The 19,602-nt window shown below is 38.5% G+C and overlaps 1 protein-coding gene across 1 annotated transcript; it reads right to left on the bottom strand.

Annotated features, from left to right (window-relative positions):
- Window positions 1–4,405: 4,405 nt before the first annotated feature.
- Window positions 4,406–6,158, bottom strand: LOC140338584 (metallothionein-2-like). Its single transcript, XM_072422843.1, has 3 exons — window positions 6,015–6,158; window positions 5,849–5,914; window positions 4,406–4,624 (listed from the first exon to the last, which is right to left on the bottom strand). Exons 1-3 carry the CDS (start codon window positions 6,043–6,045, stop codon window positions 4,533–4,535), a joined length of 189 nt encoding a protein of 62 aa, XP_072278944.1. The 5' UTR covers window positions 6,046–6,158; the 3' UTR covers window positions 4,406–4,532.
- Window positions 6,159–19,602: the final 13,444 nt, after the last annotated feature.

Below are 19,602 nucleotides of genomic sequence, written 5' to 3'. Positions count from 1 at the left end.
TACTTCTGTACTATTGTGTGTTTTTTGTAGTAGAATAATGCAGGTAATGAGAAATGTGGAAGTTGAATAATATAGACGGAGATTCCAGGTCACATAGCTTGTTTACCCAAAGAATATTCATTTCCTCCAGCACAGAGTGAATGCGGTGAGAGGAGGGGAATGTGTGCACACTGCTCCTGCAATGAATGACTTTCATTTCAAGACTTTGCACACGGCACAACAACTTGTAAAGGCCTAAACTAATCCCAGTAACCAAGCAACCACAACGCTTACAAGTTATAAATAAGCGAATATAGTGCTATTTAGCACATGGTGTCTGATCCTGGGCTAAGCAATAAAATCTGTTTTCTAAATGTTTTCAAGGATCCAACTTTAAATCTTTTTAAACGTGTTATCTAATGTTTTATTGCAGCATTATTATTATTATTATTATTATTATTATTAAACAGGATTTATATAGCGCCAACATATTACGCAGCGCTGTACATTAAATAGGGGTTGCAAATGACAGACTAATACAGACAGTGATACAGGAGGAGAGGACCCTGCCCCGAAGAGCTTACAATCTAGTAGGTGAGGGAAGTAACACACAATAGGAGGGGAGATAAAGAATGGTGGGAAGTAGTGATGGTTTCAAAAGACAGAGGAGGCCGGGTAGGCAAGTTTGAAAAAATTAGTTTTGAGTGCTCTTTTACATAGTTACATAGTAAGTTAGGTTACCACTAGGGAAATAAACATATCCCAGACATTAAACCTAAAAGACATAGTTGGTCCAGAGGAAGGCAAAAAAAACCTGGTACAATTTGATTCAACAGGGGAAAAATGAGCAGGAAGTAGGAGTAAGCTGAATAGGACGAGGAAGACCATTCCAGAGAATTGGGGCAAGTCTTGTAGCCATGCGTGTGATGAGGTTATGAGTGAGGAAGTCATTAATAGGTCATTGGTGGAGCGAGGAGAGCGGCTGGGGGAGTATTCTTTTACCAATTACAACTGACGTAACTGAACAACTGAAATGCGACCTTAGAATCATTATCCATCAATATGTGTGGCTTTTTTGTCTAATATTTATATTTGAAACAAAGTAATTACATTTTTTATTTGTTTGGATTTACCCAAAATCTCCCTCAAATTGTCTATTTTTGCATCTGGATGTTGACAATATCAAACTAAGGCCATGCGACCTTGACTAGAATGTAAGCTTGTAGTAAATGGCCGCAGAGAGTCTACAGAAGATCAGCAGTGCAGAGATAAAAAAAAAACCTGTAAAAAATATTCTCTGGTGGAATGTGGAATTTTTCCCTCTTTTGTCCTGAACTCTGGAAAATCTCTAACACTAGTGACAAAGAAGCAAAGTCAGCGGTCTCAATGGCAATAAAGCATTTCTGTAAAGACCTGAGTTAGATGTCTTAGTGATTCTGGCATTAAAGCAGATTTATTGGATCTATCACCAAAATGTTTACTTTCCCCCTCCTTCCGTGGTAAAGATTTAAAGGGACAGCAGAGCCTCCAGGAACTGCCTACCTTATGTATTCCAGGAGGCTTTGGACTGCTGCTTGCCGAATTTGGGCATGCGTAGATGTGGCTTTTCCATGCACTGAGAAAAAGAGTGCCGATCACACGCATGTGCACTCCTTTTTTTTTACAGTTACAGCAGGCTATGTCACCCAATCGTGCGCCTGTTCAGTGTGAGATCAGGTGATGTGGCCAAAAGAAAGAATGAGGAGGAAGAAAATGGCGGCGCCCGGTGTTTCATCCACATCTGGACGAAGAAGGATTACAAGACCTAAGTGCAGGACCTAAATAAGGCCAGGTATGCAGGGTTTGGGGGGCTCTGCAGAAGTGAAGATAAGTGGTGTTTTTTTTTATTTTTAGTACAGCTCCACTTTAAGAAGAAACCAGCAAAGCCTCTCCCTGCACACGAGCTTCACAGTTAGTTTTATTTGCACCATAAGGAGTTGATCCTACCCCTTCTTGAACATGGTACAGGTACTCTTTGATGAAAATAGCAAAAAAAAAACAAGCAAATGCTAGTCAACCAAAATGTGTAGTGTAACTGTGCTTTGTACTTATTATTATATAACTTCTTATGCAGTATAATTGTTCATTTTATGTTATTATTTTTGCTATGTATTTCATTTGTTTGTAATTTTCACAGTGCTGGAACACTCAGGGTATATTGTGAACTTAAAGCATAGCTAAATCCACTATTTTTACCTGACCCCATTCTGTTGCAGGACGCCGCCATCTTCTCTTTTTTTTACATCCTGATCTTCGGCCTTCTTGACCGGCTGGGCCTCAATGACGTAACTTTCATTTCATTCCAGCACGCGCAGGGGAAGCCGAGATTGCTGGGTATCCTGACAAAAAATCACAACTCAGCTTTTTTGATAGTTCTCCGTAGAAGGGATTATTGCAGAAAGGGAATTACCTGCACCTTTCAGCAATAATGACCTGTCTGGGGGAACATTTCTATAAGTGGATTTTTACCTCCACTTTAAATGCACCCCTTAGAAACACTGCATATTGTACAGCTAGTGTGGCATGTTCCATGGAAAAGGCAATTCATTATGATACATTGAGTCTGATTTATCAAAGCTCTCCAAATATATAGTAAATAGAACATCATCCCTTGCACTAAACAGATATAAATGATAGGACTAAAGAAAATCTGTATGGACATTAAGTGGAGTGTCCAGAAAACCCTGTTAAGAAAGTAAATATTCATTTCAGCCTACTCTATTCTCTTGCTGATCATGTTGTCTGCCAAATGAATCGACTGTGTTCTTCCAGTCTGGAATTCTGATAAAAATGTGATTGCATGTATTTTGTCTAGGTGGCATTTAAGACTTTTGGCTCAAAAGGCAACAGATTATTCCTACTAAAAGTCAGGCATACTAATCAGAAACATGTTTACAAGTAAGATCAAAATTTATAGATTGCATTTAAAATGTGCAGATTTAATCAGTATAATCAATTATATCATTCACTCTGATCTGCCTGAAAGTGAAATCTGGTCAGTTCCAATGTACTATAAATTTCTGGTTGCTGTTTGCACTTATATTTTTTTTAATTAGCCAATTGTGCAGACATGCAAAATTCAGACGTTTGTTAACCTCACGGTTAAACACTCATATTGGCCCATTTTTAACCACTTCATGTCCAGGAGCATTGAAAAAAAGGAAGCTGTTCAAGTCAAAAAAAAGTCAAAAAAAGAAAAAATGGAAGCTGTTCAAGTGGAAGACTGCTCTGAGTAGCTGCATGAAGCATCTCAAAAACTGCACCATACCCAAACATAATAATATAATATATCTATAATAATAATAATAATATATCTTCATAATAAGGGATTTTAACCACCCCAGGTCATTTTATTGATAGCGTTTTGGGTGGTTCCATGGGGAGTTGGATGTCCACCTGAAATTACCCCAAAATGGGACCTCTAAATTTTATCAGTATGTCTGCTGTTTAATTACTAGTTCTATTTTTTTTTAAACCTGAAAATCATAATTAATGTTAGTAACTTTGAACATCCACAAAACATATGCAACAATATACAATGTAATACAGGTTGACAATCGAAAATCCGGCCATCGATAATCCGGTTCCTTCAGTTTTCCGGCATGAACTTTGGAGCGCATTTTCAATACAGGGACTGTAGTACACTGATTGGCCACTGATGTTTTATGGCACTGTTCTGCTGAAACAGCTGTTAGATCTTGCTTGCTACACTAAATACACGTTGAGACGTCCCTGGAACTGTGCCAGATGTCCGTGGTGCTACAAAAGGAAGGCTGGCCTGTGTGTAGAGATAAGCTTAACCTTCAAAAATCCGGAATTATCGAAAATCCATCACTCCTTAGGTCCGGAGTTTGCCGGATTTTTGAAAGCCAACCTGTAATACATTTAGAAGCCAAACACTTTGTAATAGGTCATTGGAAGAATTCACTTATAAATCTGTACATACTGAATGCACTGAATTCTTCTAGATAGACTTAAAATATTAATATTATTATTACACAATATTTATATAGCGCCAACAAATTATGAAGCGCTGTAGTCTATAATCATGTCACTAACTTTCCCTCAAAGGGGCACACAGTCTAATCTCCCTACTACAGTCTGGGAGGGTGGGAAGCCAATTATCCTAACTGCATGTTTTTAGAATGTGGGAGGAAACCTATTAATATATATTGGACCTATTTACAAAAATCCTAGAAGTAAATATTACCCAGCATATGTAGAAAGTATTAAATGGTTGGCACTCTTTAGGCATACCTCCAAAACAACTAAGTATAAGGATTCACAGAGTCACAGTTTGATTGTCTCTTATGTATAGCAGTAACACTTCAGCTGAATAACAACCAGAATGTGTGCAATCTATGCAGAATTTGGTGAACACTTGAAATATCTTTATTATTCTTTATTATGGAAATACAAAATTACAGATAAACATTTTTTGACACACATCAGTAATAAGTTAGTAGCACGACATTGCAGAAAATGAACTGGGGAAGATCCAAACGCTGAGCAGGTCACTTGCAACAACTGCAGGTATCACATTCCTTTGCACACTGACAGCCCTGGCTCCATTTACCACAGTCTGCAGGACAACAAGAGCAGCAACCTGGCAAAAAAAGAAGAGAGAAATTTAGGCAAAAAAGTAGTGCAACATTTACAGTATATTCTGTAACAGGTGAAGCAAATTAAATACACAGAGAATGATCCGAGGAGAAGATATGTGTATTTTTTGCCATACAAGTGGAAGGCAACCTAACTAAGCTCAGTCAATGGGCTTGATTTATTAAAGCTCTCCAAGGCTGGAGAAAATACACTTTTAGCAATGAAGCAATTTGCTATTTGTTAGCAAATGTTTTCAATCCTGTACCAGATCCATTCCAGGTTTGCTGAATCACCCAGCTTCACTGATAAAAGTGTATCTTCTCCAGCCTTGGAGAGCTTTAATAAGTCAGGCCCTATAAGTCACAAGCATTGAAATCTTCTAGATCAGCAGTCGCCAACCGGTGGCCTGCGAGAAACTTTTGATGCTCCCCGGGTCTGGCCAGTGCACCCCCAAGTGGGGTCAGAAGAAGGACCCCACTGGGGGGGCGCACCAGCCACAGCCGCAGCTGTACAAATCCCAGGCTCAGGTAAAATGGACGGGCTGTGTCCTGCCCACTCTCCCATCGCAGGCTCAGATCTGCAATTGGAAGTAGCGGGGTTATGCCATCATGACGTCACCATAGGGGAGGTTTCTACCCTTTGAGTGGCGCCTGGCTCCCCGCGCATGCCCAGTCAGGAGCCGGTAATTTTAGTGGTCCGGGGGACCAAAAAGGCATCTCCTGTGTGTCTGAGAAAGTTAGGAGAGCAAATAGCAGCAGCACATGTTTGCTAGAGGATGCATGACTTTATACATGCCAGTTTTAAGTTATTTTTTTAATATTAAAGCCACAGCATACTAAAAAAAAAACACCCAATACAGAGATGTGCAATCAGGTATCTCTAGGAAGATTGTATCTGCCGTAAGACCCAGCTAAGAATTTACCTGCGGGGGATTGTGTACTCTCCATCCTATCACCCTTCAGTTGCAAATATCTACATTTGTATTATTAGCTTTAATTATACATATCACTATTTCCAGGTTATCTTCAGTCTGCATAGAAATTCTGATTTTGGTAACGCTCACACAACTAAGAAATATAAATTACATATCTTTTTTATTTCCAGTGAAGAAAACTTACATATATCCCCATAAACGCACAAAAGACAAGTCAATAATTCAAACTGATTTTTACCTATTTGCATATAAACTACCATTTGTTTATTTATTATAATAACATTGCACACTTACTCTTTTTGCAGGATGTGCACTTGCAGTCTTTGCACTTGCAGGAATCCCCACAGGGACAAGAGGCGCCTAGGAGAAACAGTAAAGGTTACTGAGACACAAAAAGACAAAAAGTAATTCAAAACATAGTCATCTATCTGCTATATCTCAACATACAGACCCCACATACCTGTAGCACAGTTGCAGTCCTGGGGGTTCATGATTTGCTGTTGGATGTTGCTCTAGAAGCTGAGTCTAGTTGTTGAGTTAAAGTTGCTGTATGAATCACACAGCTCTGTTAGCAGCTTATATAGAGCTCATCCAAGGCTGAGTGCAAAACACTGACAAGTGCACAACACACCCCCTGCCATGTCACTCCCAGCCACATGTGTAAGGACAGACTATAAACAACATGTGATGAGCACAGTAACTGCTTAGTCAATCAATGAGCATGATGACAATGCAGAATCACAACTTGTTTCAGCACAGAAGTTCTTTGCAGACTTTTCCTTCATATTAAGTAGTTTGAGACCGATTATAAGCAAATTAAATCATATTCACATGAGAGTTTTTTCTTGCTGTATGTTAAAAAGTTTTTTTAAAAAAACAGGTATTATTATTATTATTAATATTAATAAACAGGATTTATATAGCGCCAACATATTACTCAGCGCTGTACATTAAATAGGGGTTGCAAATGACAGACGAATACAGACAGTGACACAGAAGGAGGAGAGGATCAGGTATGATTAAATATATATGGTTTGCCACCTTGATCAAAAAAGTGATCCTCTCTATTAAGTGCTGATTTTCCTTTCTGTATTTGTTATGTATTTTTATTACCATAATTCTGAATTATATTAAACATTTTTTGATAATGTCTTTGTAATATCTGTCCCCAACGTCAATGAAAAATCACAAATATAATGTTTTTGTTAGGATCTTGAAATTATTTTTGACAATTTTGCTATTAAATGCCTTTAATATTAATTGGTGGAATTGAAAATGTGAAAAGACTACAGTGTTTTATGTAGTAATTGACAAGACCTAAAGCAGATGTAATACCGGTATGTACCTGTAAGAGGTTTAAGAGAGAATATCACATTGGATAAATATCCTCTCACTTCCTGTTGATTCTACAGGACAGGAAGTAAAGGTAAATATCTCTAATAGGACAAATGTGGCTTTAAAGTGGACCTACTGCTGGGAGATCATAGAATCAGCCATCACTGAGCAGCCAGCTGCAGGTTAAACTCTTTTTTTTTTCTTCAGATTATCATGCTCTAATGCTAAAAAAAAGTTTTGTGCATGTACAGGAATATAAGATATCATATAAGCCTCCTGATTTTACTGGTCATCCCTAAAGCTACTTACACGTCAGAGGATTCTCGTACCATAATCACCTTAGGGCTGATATGGGATGAGAATCTGACATGTGTACAGGGTTTGTCGTTCATGGATCCATCCTGGCAGATCCATGAACGTTCATAATGGAAGTGAAGGGGAGAGTGCACAGTGGGGTGCCAATCTGCCGTTCTCCCCCTTCCTCTCTCCATAGAGCAAAACGGTGCTGTATGTACAGGGCTCACTCATGCATCGTACAGTCCTTAGTTGTGAAAGATCGTGAAAGATCCTTTCCAATGACAAATATTGAACGTGTGTACGTAACCTTACACGTCTCCTCCCGATAACAGGACCACAAACAGCAGTTCAACCCGAGATACTAACCATTCCCTGCTCTATCCAAAAGCCAAGGTTTTACATTTGGTGCAGAGATTTTATAATAGGCAATATTTACCTGATTCCAATTGCCTTTAAAGTGTTTTTTATTATTATTATTATTATTATTATTGCTCAGCAATGTATTTTATATATAGCTGCAATATATTACATGACATTTTACAGAATACCCAAATTAATGAAAGATTTAAAGGTCCTGCCATATGACCAATTGATTTTGTAATAATACTGTAATATTTTATTTTACATATTTCTATACTAATATGTTTTTTATGTAGTAGAATAATCTAGGTATTAGGAAATTAGGAAGGTGAGATATAAAACTTGAGATCATGTAGCTGCAATTGGAATGGCTTGTTTATCCAGGCAAAGCATAATCATTTCCTCCAGCACAGACTGAATGAGTTGTGAGGAGGGGAATGTGTGCACACTGCTCCTGCAATGAATGAGTTTGGTTTTAAGACTTTGCACACGGCACAACTTGTAAATGACTGAACTAATTCCGGTAACCAAACAGCCACAACGCTTACAAATTTGCTGGTGGACAGTCTGGGTAACTCGGATGAAGTCATTTTTATTGTTGGGTATTCTGTGCCGCAAGTACTTTTTATATGAGAAAGTTTGTCCTGTTTTTGAAGCAGCAATTCATATTCTATTTAGTTTATCGCGTTAATAAACACCAAATAATGCTAAGTTCAGGTAGGAAGGTAACAACTGTGTAGGTAACCACCTCTGGGTGCTGTTTCAATGTGCATAGCATCTCTATTTTTTTCTACTTTATTAAATTTTATTATAATTATTTTTAATAAACAGCATTTATATAGCGCCAACATTTTACGCAGCACTGTAAATTAAATAGGGGGATGGAAATGACAGACAAATACAGACAGTGACACAGGAAGCGAGGACCCTGCCCCGAAGAGCTTACAATCTAGGACATTAAATCTGTTTCCACTCGTTATTCGATGTTCTACTGCATGCTTCAAAATTACAATTGAAATGTATGAGATTTACCCAAATCGGAAATCATCAATATTTTCTTGTCTGATATTTATTTTTGAAACAAAATGTAATATGAATATTTTTTGGACCTACCCAAAATTCCCACCACGATTGCCTATATTGAATCTGGATGTTGACAATATCTAGTGTCCCCTGCACACTCGCAACCTCTAAAGCACAAATCTGAAGAGCCCGGGAAGCTTCGGGCAATCCTGGTTGGTACTAGATACCAGCACGTTAAAGTTTTGTAGTTCAGTTCAATCAGGTTTATATTGAAAGAGATTTTTGATGTAGATTTTTTTCACAAGCTTTCATATATGGTAGCTTGGAGGAGGGGGCCAACAGGGCAGAGTAGAGAATTGGGGTCTGCCCAATAGAGTCTGCTAACATTTTACAAGTATTTTCAAAAACCGTTTTGCACTAAGGAGGGTTACCCTGGGAGATTTTACAAATGAATGAATCTAGGCATAACAAAAATATTGAGAAGGGGACAATTCCCTATTTTGAATTAGGTGATTTACTCTTTATTCTCCCACCTAAAATTAGGTCGTCCACTCTGTTGAAGCCATGGCTACTCCACCATTAAAACTGATAGGGTGTCAGACCCAGCTGGAACTCAGGGTTCCCCCAAAGCAGACCAAGGGGCGTGTAGGGCGAACTAATGTTCGTATGTTTTATTCTGTCCCACACCGACAGGAAATACTAAAGGGAAAGGCATGTAATCTTAGATCTTTTACGAGAAGATACCCACATTACAGAAGCAATTTCTGATACGGAATTGGGGTGGGCTTCCATGGCCACCCATTGGGGTTTGTGAGATAGCAACTTGGTACGGAAGAGTTTGCAACCTGGGCAGCTCTGTGATAATGTCTGCAGTTAGAAACTCCTAGCCCCCTTTCCTAATATTTATTTAACTTTTTTATTGCTGAACTAAGTAATTCCTTGTCCCAATGCCCCAATAATTATCCAGTGTTAGCTGAGTTTTCTGATAAAAGCTACATGTGGTTGTTTTAACACACATTACAGAGTGCATGGTTGTCCACTGTTTAAGCACACCACCTTAAGAAAGTAGACGGTAAATGATCATAAAGATACTGCATGAGAGCAGCAGTGCTACAAATTGAAGGTAAATTTAAGAAGAAAAGTTGAAAACGAGTATTCTCTGGTGTGATGTGGAATCTCTCCTTCTTTAGCCCTGAACTCTGAAAATCTCCAACACTAATGACATAGCAGCAAATCAGTGGCCTCATTAGCAATGAAAGGATTCTGTAGAGGTCTCTTAGTCATTCTGGTGTTAAGGTGAAATCACGAGCACCATCATGCCTAGAGCTGGCAAGGGGGAAACAAGTAGGCAAAGGGCCAGCATGACCAGGAGCTAAGGAGGAGTCAGGACAAGAAGGGGTTAAGAATAGAGAAGGGTGAGTCAGGTGATTAGGCAGAAAAAGTTGCGAATAGAAAGTTCAAAGTGTTAGGGGAACGGTAGAAAATTGTGATGATCAGACAGAAAGTGGGGAGTCAGTTAGAGAACAATAGGACAGTTGCCCTCCCGCACATCCTACCTAAAGAAGAACTCCCTAAAAATCCTTTGGAAACCTTTATAAAGGGTTCTGTGCTCACAGAAGACCACAAAAGCCAGGAGATCCACAAGGTAACATCCCATGTACTGATGTTGTGTACAATGGCCACATCCACCATGGTCCCCGTCCTTGTATCTTTGCCAATAGAACAGCCACATTGAGACATTCTGACTTACCTGAAACACAAGGAGATTCAACATTTATTTTTTAAGATCTGATTAGTGAGGTAAATTGAATGCTCACCCATTCCAATTGAACATAGTAAAATAACTGCTGTTGATACCAATATAGCTAGTAAGTCTGTTCATAGCTTGTGAATTTGAGAACTATAAAAACACATCCAACCTACACTTAATACTTCATTCCTGTAGACAGGTCTTTCATTCCAGCTAACAATGCTAAAAGTCCCCATCTTCAACACATAGCAAGCAAGGTATCCCCATTACAAAGCCCCCTTAGAAGTCAGCACAGGCAATAAAAGAAAATACCTTTCCTTTGTTGAAAAGAGCCTTCATGTAGATTATTGGTTAACTAGCACCCCCTCAATTGAAGAAGCTAAGAAACTAATTAGGAAACTCAAAAATTGTGTACAAGTGAAGAACTTCATAAATTAAACTCAAATAAGACAACAATTTCTTCTTTTCTCAACCTTAGTTTAGATACCACAATATGACACAGTGTTCTTAGTATTCAGTGGTCAGTAGAAAATGGCATATTTATATTTAATTGATTTGGCAAAGAAACATTCAAAGCATTATTTTCTATCTGTACATCTGTGAACAATGCACCTAGGTTGTTCACATTGAGAAATGGGTTGGATGATCCTCTCTAAGGACCTAGACCAACATGTGGAGAAATGGAAAAATGGTTTTCAATGTCTAAAGGTGATTACAATACTAAGGAGTCAGTTGCAAAGTGGCCATAAGGTATTGCATAGACATCATGTACTCCCTATTCAGTACATGATGGTTTGTATTTATTGATATATACCTGTTTATTATGTATGATTGTCCATTTCATAAAAGTGATTTCACTATAGAATTATTTCTTTATAGTTTTTATGATTCTCAAATTCTCAGTCAATACTGTGAAGAAAATAAACTTAAAGTGTACCTAAACTCACAATTTGCACTTTGCATAAATAGGTAGACAACCCTTTTATGTAGAGTAAAAATTTCAGGTTTTTTAAATTTTTTTTTAATACAACACCCTTTTTAAAAAAAAAAAAAAAAAAAAAAAAGGTGCAGCACCGCCCCCTAATTCTGGATAACCTAGACCAGGGGCCGGCAAACTCCGGCCTTTAGGCCAGATACAGCATAGCCGGTAGTTCATTCCGGCCTAACGTGACCAATCTGGCCTAATGCCGGCCGGCAACTGCGGGTTGCCGGCAGATCGGCCAGGGGGCGTTAGGAACTACCTGAGCCGGAGCCGCTGGAGCTCCAGTGCCACCTCCTTGCTGTTGCTCTTCTATTTACTGTGGCCGGCATTGATACTTCTGCCGCTGCGGTAAATAGGTAAAGCTCCCTGAAGGAAAATCCCTCTCCTCCATTTCACTTCAGGGGGCGTTCCCTGGTGGTGGGCGGAGCCGTTAGGACGGGACTCAGAGTCCGGCCTAGTGTGCTCCAACCCACCCCTGAAATGGCCTATTGGCAATGAAAGTTTGCAGACCCCTGGCCTAGAATGAATGGGAGCGCAGAGCCTGCAGTGAGATCAGCATTTTTTTTTTTTCCATCCTACATAACCTGATCTTGCTCCTGGGTCAGGTGACGTAGGATGAAGAACCCGCAAGAAGAGACGAAAATGGCGGCGCCCGGAGCACCAGCTCCGTAATGATGCAGCACCTGATGCAGGACACCCCCGGATAGAATCGGACTGCCCTGCGGGATTGAAGGTAAGTTTTTTTTTTTTTTGCAGTTTTCAGTTTAGTTCCTCCTTAAAGCACCTGTTAGAAACACCCTGTGTATTGTTTAGTATTGTTAAGGGATGTTAGAACTATTTGGTAATTTCCTTGGAAAATATTTAATGATACAATGCTTTAGCTGGATGGAAATGCAGTTAATGTCAGAATAAAGCCTATATTCTTGAATTTATTGGTTTGACTTATGCACTTATCTTATTGGCATTAAAATTCCCTACATGAAACAAATAAAAATAATTAAATAGGAATAAAGCCAGCAGCTTTTCCCACTGCAAGTCATGGGTCTCTATATATAAATTATTACTTTTCAGTTTGCTGATAAAATTTGATTCCTTCCTATATTTTTCCTATTGTGACAGCTGTACAGTTGGCCACTAGATGGCAGAAGGAGTCATTGTTTTAATAGGAGACCTGTAGAAATATGTGACCATTGAAATTACCACCAGCAAACTTTCAGAGAATTCGGTTGGGGGGGTTAATTTATAAATAGAGCCCATGCATGCCAAATGGGAACATGTGTATGTATTGTAAGAATGTTTAGGAACAAAATCACAGATTGTACATTTAATTCAGAAAAGCAGAAATCCTTCAGATTAAATTAGTATAACCAATCAACTTTGACTCTCACCTACATGAAAGTGAAATGTTGTTAGTGCTGTTTGTACTTGTTTTATTCTTATTAGAATCATCCAATTCTTTCTATTCATATACCATTCAACTTTTTTTTTATCTTTACCTGCAGGATCCTAATTGTGTGACTGTACAGACAGGCTATGTTCAGACAGGATTCTGTTAGCCACAACATGTCCAGGAACATTTGAAATAATATGACAGGTATGTGCAAGGATTTATGAAGAGGTTGGAAGTCTATGGTAGCTGTTCAAGTGGCAGACTGCTCCGAGAAGCTGCGTAGAGTCTCAAAAACCTCACCATAACCAGAGATTTTAACTACCCCAGTTTACTTCAACAATAGAAAGTGCTTTGGACAGTTAAAGACTGGTTGATAGTATTGATTTATGCCAAACTGACTTGGGGCTTGTGTGGGGCCCCTGTTGGCTGACAAGGGTCCAGGCCCTTGTACAGCAGCACATTTTGCACCTCCCTATATCTGTCCCTGGCCTAAACATAACACTAGACCTCTAAAATGTATCAGATGCATGTTTCCTCACTACTAGTTCTTTATTTCATTCAAGAAATCATGATAAATGTTTGTAACAATGAACATACAGAAACCATATGCAGCAATACACAATGTAATGATACACTTGGGAGCCAAACACTTTCTGGTAGGTAATGAAAAAAATGTATGAAATATTGTTATTCTTTATTATCAAAATACAAAATTACAGATAATTTTAATTTTAAGACGCATACTGCACATCAGTAATAAAAGAGAACATTGCAGATATTGAATTGAAGAGATTCAGGTATTCAGCAGGTCACTTGCAACAACTGCAGGAATCGCATCCCTTTACACATTGACAGCCCTGGCTGCATTTACCACAATCTGCTGGACAACAAGAGCAGCAACCTGCAAGAAGAATATAGAAATTTAAGCAAAAAAGAAAAAAAAGGATTGCAACATTGGTATGGTTTAGATTGCAGAAAATAAAATACACAGTGAATGATCTCAAGAAGGAATATCAGAATGGCTTAAGTTACGCTAGAGCACAATAAAATCAATTGAAAGCTAATGACCACCAGCAAACAAGATTTAATCACCAAATCCATTGGATTATGCTGTAGAAGCTTTTCAGTACAACTGAGCTACTCTACATATTTAAGTGTGACCAACCTAGAAAAAACAATTCAATGCCCTGTATTACCAGAAGGGGGCAGGAATGTTTAATGGTGAAGGTGTAAGAAACTGCAAAATGTAAAGGGGAATGCTGAGGATCAGAAAAGAATCAGAAGCTGTGCATTCTTCCTTGAGGATGTAAATCAAAATGAGTACAATTCAATGCTGGCAGAAAACAAGAATAGCTTTATAATTTACCATATAAGTCTAAAAAAAAAATAGTATTATTTTCATATGGCTTTGTTGTCAAAATGCAATATGTTAGAAGTGTAGCTATTTACATCCAACTGCCAACAAGAGAACAGAACGCTTAAAGCTCAATTACGAAAAAGAAAACAGGATATGGGGAACACCTATCTTCACCTGTTATGCTACAAACTACAAAAAAATGTATTGTACAAAATATTTTATTGTGTCTGGGGATACCCCAAGTGTATCGGAACCCCAGCAATGCCCAGCTCCAGATCAGTTGGCTTCCACTAGGCCCCACCAGTTATAGCAGCACAAATATTAAAAAAAAATGTTCTTGGAGAACGCCCAGTCTAGTAGGACAAGGAAGTTATAGCAAGTTCATTTAAAGAGTCCATAGCATTTGGTTGGGTTCGGGGTAGTAATGAAGAATGCAGTAGAAATCCCTGTAAACAACATCCTATTTTTAACACATGATAAAGCTTTGCAGGGTAGCTTAGGATATAAAACCTTATTATATTGACTTACAATTCTTTTAGAAGACATGCGTTAGATTTTCTTTAATAGAAAACAGTTCTTATTTTATTCACTTACTACTACACGTGTATTATATAAGGGACAGAATGTCATTTTTTTTGGCACACAATGACATCCGTGCTGTGTAGAAGCCAACAGGAAGAAAGGTTTTCTCTTGGTTGTGTGCCATTATGAAGAAGAAAACAAAATGAACTTGACTGCTTTATACCTGAATATACTTTTAAAAAACAGTTTTAGCATTTCTGCTATGTATTAGCCTATTCTGTATTCTGACCCTTGCAAATATGGCATAACTGATTTACTTCAATACATTTTTATTCAACAACAGTTTGGGGATGGGGAAATGGTATCAGTGCAAAACTAAGACATATAGAGTAAAAGTTTGGAAAATCAATTGTATACCATATGTTAGCCGAAACATTATATCATTATACCAAATACCCCTATTTATGAAGAAATATATATAAAGCCAAGGAGGGGAATAGGGTAGGTGTGTGTGTGTGTTGAAGGAAAGGGGGTCCAGGTAAGTTTAAATGCATGAGGAGTGTCCTTGAGGGTGCAGGTGAGTTTGTAATTAGCCATTATCCAGTTGAGTTTTGAAGATGTATAAATTGAAAGGGGAGGTGGGGGAATGGAGGGGATAGCGGCTCTTTACGGCAAGTAGCTTTGATATAATATAAAATCATTTATTTAAATCACTAAAATCAACTTATTTCAAACAAGATGTAAGATACAAAGTTAAAAAAAAAACATACTGGTTTCACCACATAGTTTCACAATGCAATATGATAGGTCTGATTCAAATGTATATACTTATGGTCTCTCCCAATGCGTTTTGCCCTTACGGGCTTCCTTAGGGGATTAGTCGAGACCCGGATATATAGACCACTCAGTAGATAAAGTTTTTGTGATAAGGATTTCACTATGTGTCTCAATCGTAAGTTAATATGCCCAGTTGTGGACAACTGCCACCAGCTTTACCCTTTACTTATAAAAAATATCCATTGTACTAGTCTTCCTTGTTTTAACTTATGATTGAGACACATAGTGCGGTAATCGGGAAGCACTGAGCAACCTTGGAGAAGAACCATTGTAGCAAAACTTTAAAATTCAGTTCAACTAGGCCCACATTGAGTGAAATATTAGACATGTCACATACCACGTCGCACTACTCCTCCAGCACCCAAGAATTTTGCATATCCGTTTTCCAAGATTTCATATAAGTGAGCTTGGAGGAGGGGGTCGACAGGGATGAATATAGAATGAATATCTGTACAATGGAGTCAGCTAATGACTTCCTAGGTGAGGTGCCAGTATTAGGATTTTATAAAATATCAAATTTGGTAGAAATGAAAATATGCAGTTGGGGCAATTCTTTTGATTGTATTAAGTCATCTGAGCTTAAAATGGTCCTATTGAATATCAGGTCCCCACCCTAAAGAAGCCTTTAGCCACTAGCTAAATTGTCTGGGTTCCAATCCCGGGTACACTCTGGGTTACCCCAAGGCGAAGCAAGAGGCAGATGTGCTCAGCATATCTCCGGGTGATGTTTCCATCTATCCCAGACCAATAGAGAGTATTGCAGGGAGGGCCAATACCGCTGGACCACAAAGGGTAAGGAATCCACATCAAGGAGGTGATTGAAACCCCTAAGCTAGACTGTGCCTCAATGTCTACCCATTGGGGCTCTCTAGATAATAAAGTTGTAAGAGAAAGCCCAACCAAGACAGCAAAAATGTGTTTAAACTGGAGCCAGGGGCCCGCCCGGGCTGGGCATAACCGATTTGGTATAACTGAGTGATTGGATGTCAAGGAGGAGAGCAGCAAAAGCCGAACATGTCTAAACTGATATTAAATCAGACCTTTGTATCATAAAAAGCAAATGCGTTATAGGGGGGATCATAGGTTCCCCCCCTCATCAGGGCCACAAATAACATATAAATGACATAACCAAGTGATAAAAAAAAAGTTTTTAAAAAGATGGGCATATGTATAGTATACGCATGTGTATTGATGAATAAATTACAGAAGTAGAATAGACACAATTATTAAAAACAGGCCGTTAGGATCATAATTACAATCTTGGGACAATATTTAGTACCAGAAGGGGGGCATTGTAAAAGTAACTTTTCGTGAAGAGAACTGTAGGGTAGGTTCTTCTTACCACTGTGAGGTATAAATTCCGCTGGAAAAAACAGGGGAGATTATATGATACTGGATAAAGACTGTATAGGGAATGAAAAGTGTAAAATACATGAAAGTGCCTGAATGAATGTTAAAATTAACTGATGGATTGAGTGACTCCGATGCTGTTGAATTGAAGACATGTGACTACTTATGCGTAAGTTATGGAAGGCTGAAAGAATAGTTTGCTGAGTCCCTGAGTATAAAGAAACGAAAATCAATTTCTGGAGGTAGGGTTAATGCTGACTGATGTGTTATTGATCCATTAGTACCTGCTGGAATAGAAATACCTGAGATCAGGGTTTTTCAAATCTAACTATCCTTTAGTAGGCCGGGGTAGCAAATCAATGCCAACTCAATGTCTCTTGATAACCCTTAAGAAGACATAAATCAGGCTGCATAGAAATTCTTTCCGACCTGTTGCTTTAATAAAACTTTAAATTTGAAAATTAGCCACTATAGAAAGCTCTGCACTGGACCCAGCCAGGATCAAGCATTCTTAAAAAGCAGAAAGTATGTGTTAAAGCCCCTGTGGACCTCTGTAGCTTCAAGCGCTCTAGATCAATTTACCCTTAAACAGCAAAAGCACCTGGAGGTTATCTCTTGGAAACTCAGATCACTCTGTTCCCCCATAATAGCGAGAGAGAGTGGAGAGAGAGAGAGAGAGAGAGAGAGAACAGAATTTATGCCCAAGGTCTGAAATGGAAGTGGAACATGAGCTGAAGTTATTTAAAAGCCAAGCACCTGTAGCTTCGATTTGATTCAGAGATGAAATAGAAGCAATGAGGAGCAAACAAATGTACTAGTCTTACATACACAAACCTCAAGCACAGTGTAAGAGTTATGTACTACTGCTGTTTTATCCCCCCTATTTGTCTTTAATTGCATGGGAAACTTGCAGAGAGGGCATAGAGAACAGATCCCCAAGGGTAATCCCTCAATACAGTAAATTATAAATTTAAATTACCCCTAGGATTGTTGTTTAAGAATATTTGTTGTGTTTAGGTTTGCCTAGCTTTAAGATTATAACATACAATTAGGATAGAGAAAAAGTAAAGATAGGCTGTTATGGCAACATAATTATTTAAAGTGTAAACATTTAGTTTAATTTTTTAAATAATCCTGGGCCTAACAGGGATCAACTGGAGGAGGGGGTCGACAGGGATGAATATAGAATGAATATCTGTACAATGGAGTCAGCTAATGACTTCCTAGGTGAGGTGCCAGTATTAGGATTTTTAAAATATCAAATTTGGTAGAAATGAAAATATGCAGTTGGGGCAATTCTTTTGATTGTATTACGGTAAGTCATCTAAGCTTAAAATGGCCCTATTGAATATCAGGTCCCCACCCTAAAGAAGCCTTAAGCCACTAGCTAAATTGTCTGGGTTCCAATCCCAGGTACACTCTGGGTTACCCCAAGGCGAAGCAAGAGGCAGATGTGCTGAGCATATCTCCGGGTGATGTTTCCATCTATCCCAGACCAATAGAGAGTATTGCAGGGAGGGCCAATACTGCTGGACCACAAAGGGTAAGGAATCCACATCAAGGAGGTGATTGAAACCCCTAAGCTAGACTGTGCCTCAATGTCTACTCATTGGGGCTCTCTAGATAATAAAGTTGTAAGAGAAAGCCCAACCAAGACAGCAAAAATGTTTTTAAAGTGGAACCAGGGGCCCGCCCGGGCTGGGCATAACCGATTTGGTATAACTGAGTGATTGGATGTCAAGGAGGAAAGCAGCAAAAGCCGAACATGTCTAAACTGATATTAAATCAGACCTTTGTATCATAAAAAGCAAATGCGTTATAGGAGGGATCATAGGTTCCCCCCCCCCCCCCCAAAGTAAAGATAGGCTGTTATGGCAACATAATTATTTAAAGTGTAAACATTTAGTTTAATTTTTTAAATAATCCTGGGCCTAACAGGGATCAACTAAGCTAATGCCCTGGGCTAAACATAAAATGCCTATGTTTTGCTTAGTGAACAATGTACCTATGTTGTTAACAGCACATGGGGTTAATGTTTAAACATAGCAATGTGGATCTCAACCCCGACCCGTTTCACTCCAAAGAGCTTCCGCAGGGGATTTCTTGAGATTGTGGATTTTTGGTTGGTCGCCTCTTATCGCAGTGATTATACAATAATGTATTTACTTAACATGGTAGTATTCTGTTTATTGGTTATGGCTAGTAAGGAATTGTGGGTAGCATTTCCAAGATACCAGGTTATCGATATATTAGATTGTTGGTGTCTATAGAATTTCCACTAGTTATAAGTGAATTGCCTTATGCAGGGGTTAACCTTCCATATTGTTTTCAGTCATTGGTGTATAGTGTGAATGAGCAGAGTGTCAGCTTCCAGTCAAAATGGTAAGCAGTATATGGTTTTAAAATCCATACAGGTTAACTTATGTTTAGCCAGGGCATTAGCTTATTTGATCTCTGCTAAACCCAGGATTAGGTTATAAATAAACTAAACGTTTACACTTTAAATAACTATCTTGCTGTAAGAGTCTATCTTCTCTTTCATAATTGTTATAATCCCTCATTATACCACTTAGATGAAGCTCTTGCTGGCCAGAGACCACTGCAATGGGCTTTATTAGGTTGGTCATGATTATGGTCGTCAATGTTTTGTTTCCCCTCCATCATTTGAACTGAAATCAGTCAGTCCTATATTTGAATCTGGTGGATCAATCCTGAGGTTTATCATCTCATTAAGAACACCTGAACACCAAACTAGGTGTAAGGATATTTAAAACTCATTATTTTAATCCTATGTATATAGCAGTAACACTTCTATAGTGAAAAGTGAATGTACAACCAATGCAGA

This window comes from Pyxicephalus adspersus, chromosome 9, assembly GCF_032062135.1.
Source record: "Pyxicephalus adspersus chromosome 9, UCB_Pads_2.0, whole genome shotgun sequence".
Classification (NCBI taxonomy): Eukaryota; Metazoa; Chordata; class Amphibia; order Anura; family Pyxicephalidae; genus Pyxicephalus; species Pyxicephalus adspersus.
Note: the sequence above shows the minus strand (reverse complement) of the source record. Positions and strands in the feature narration are given on the sequence as shown.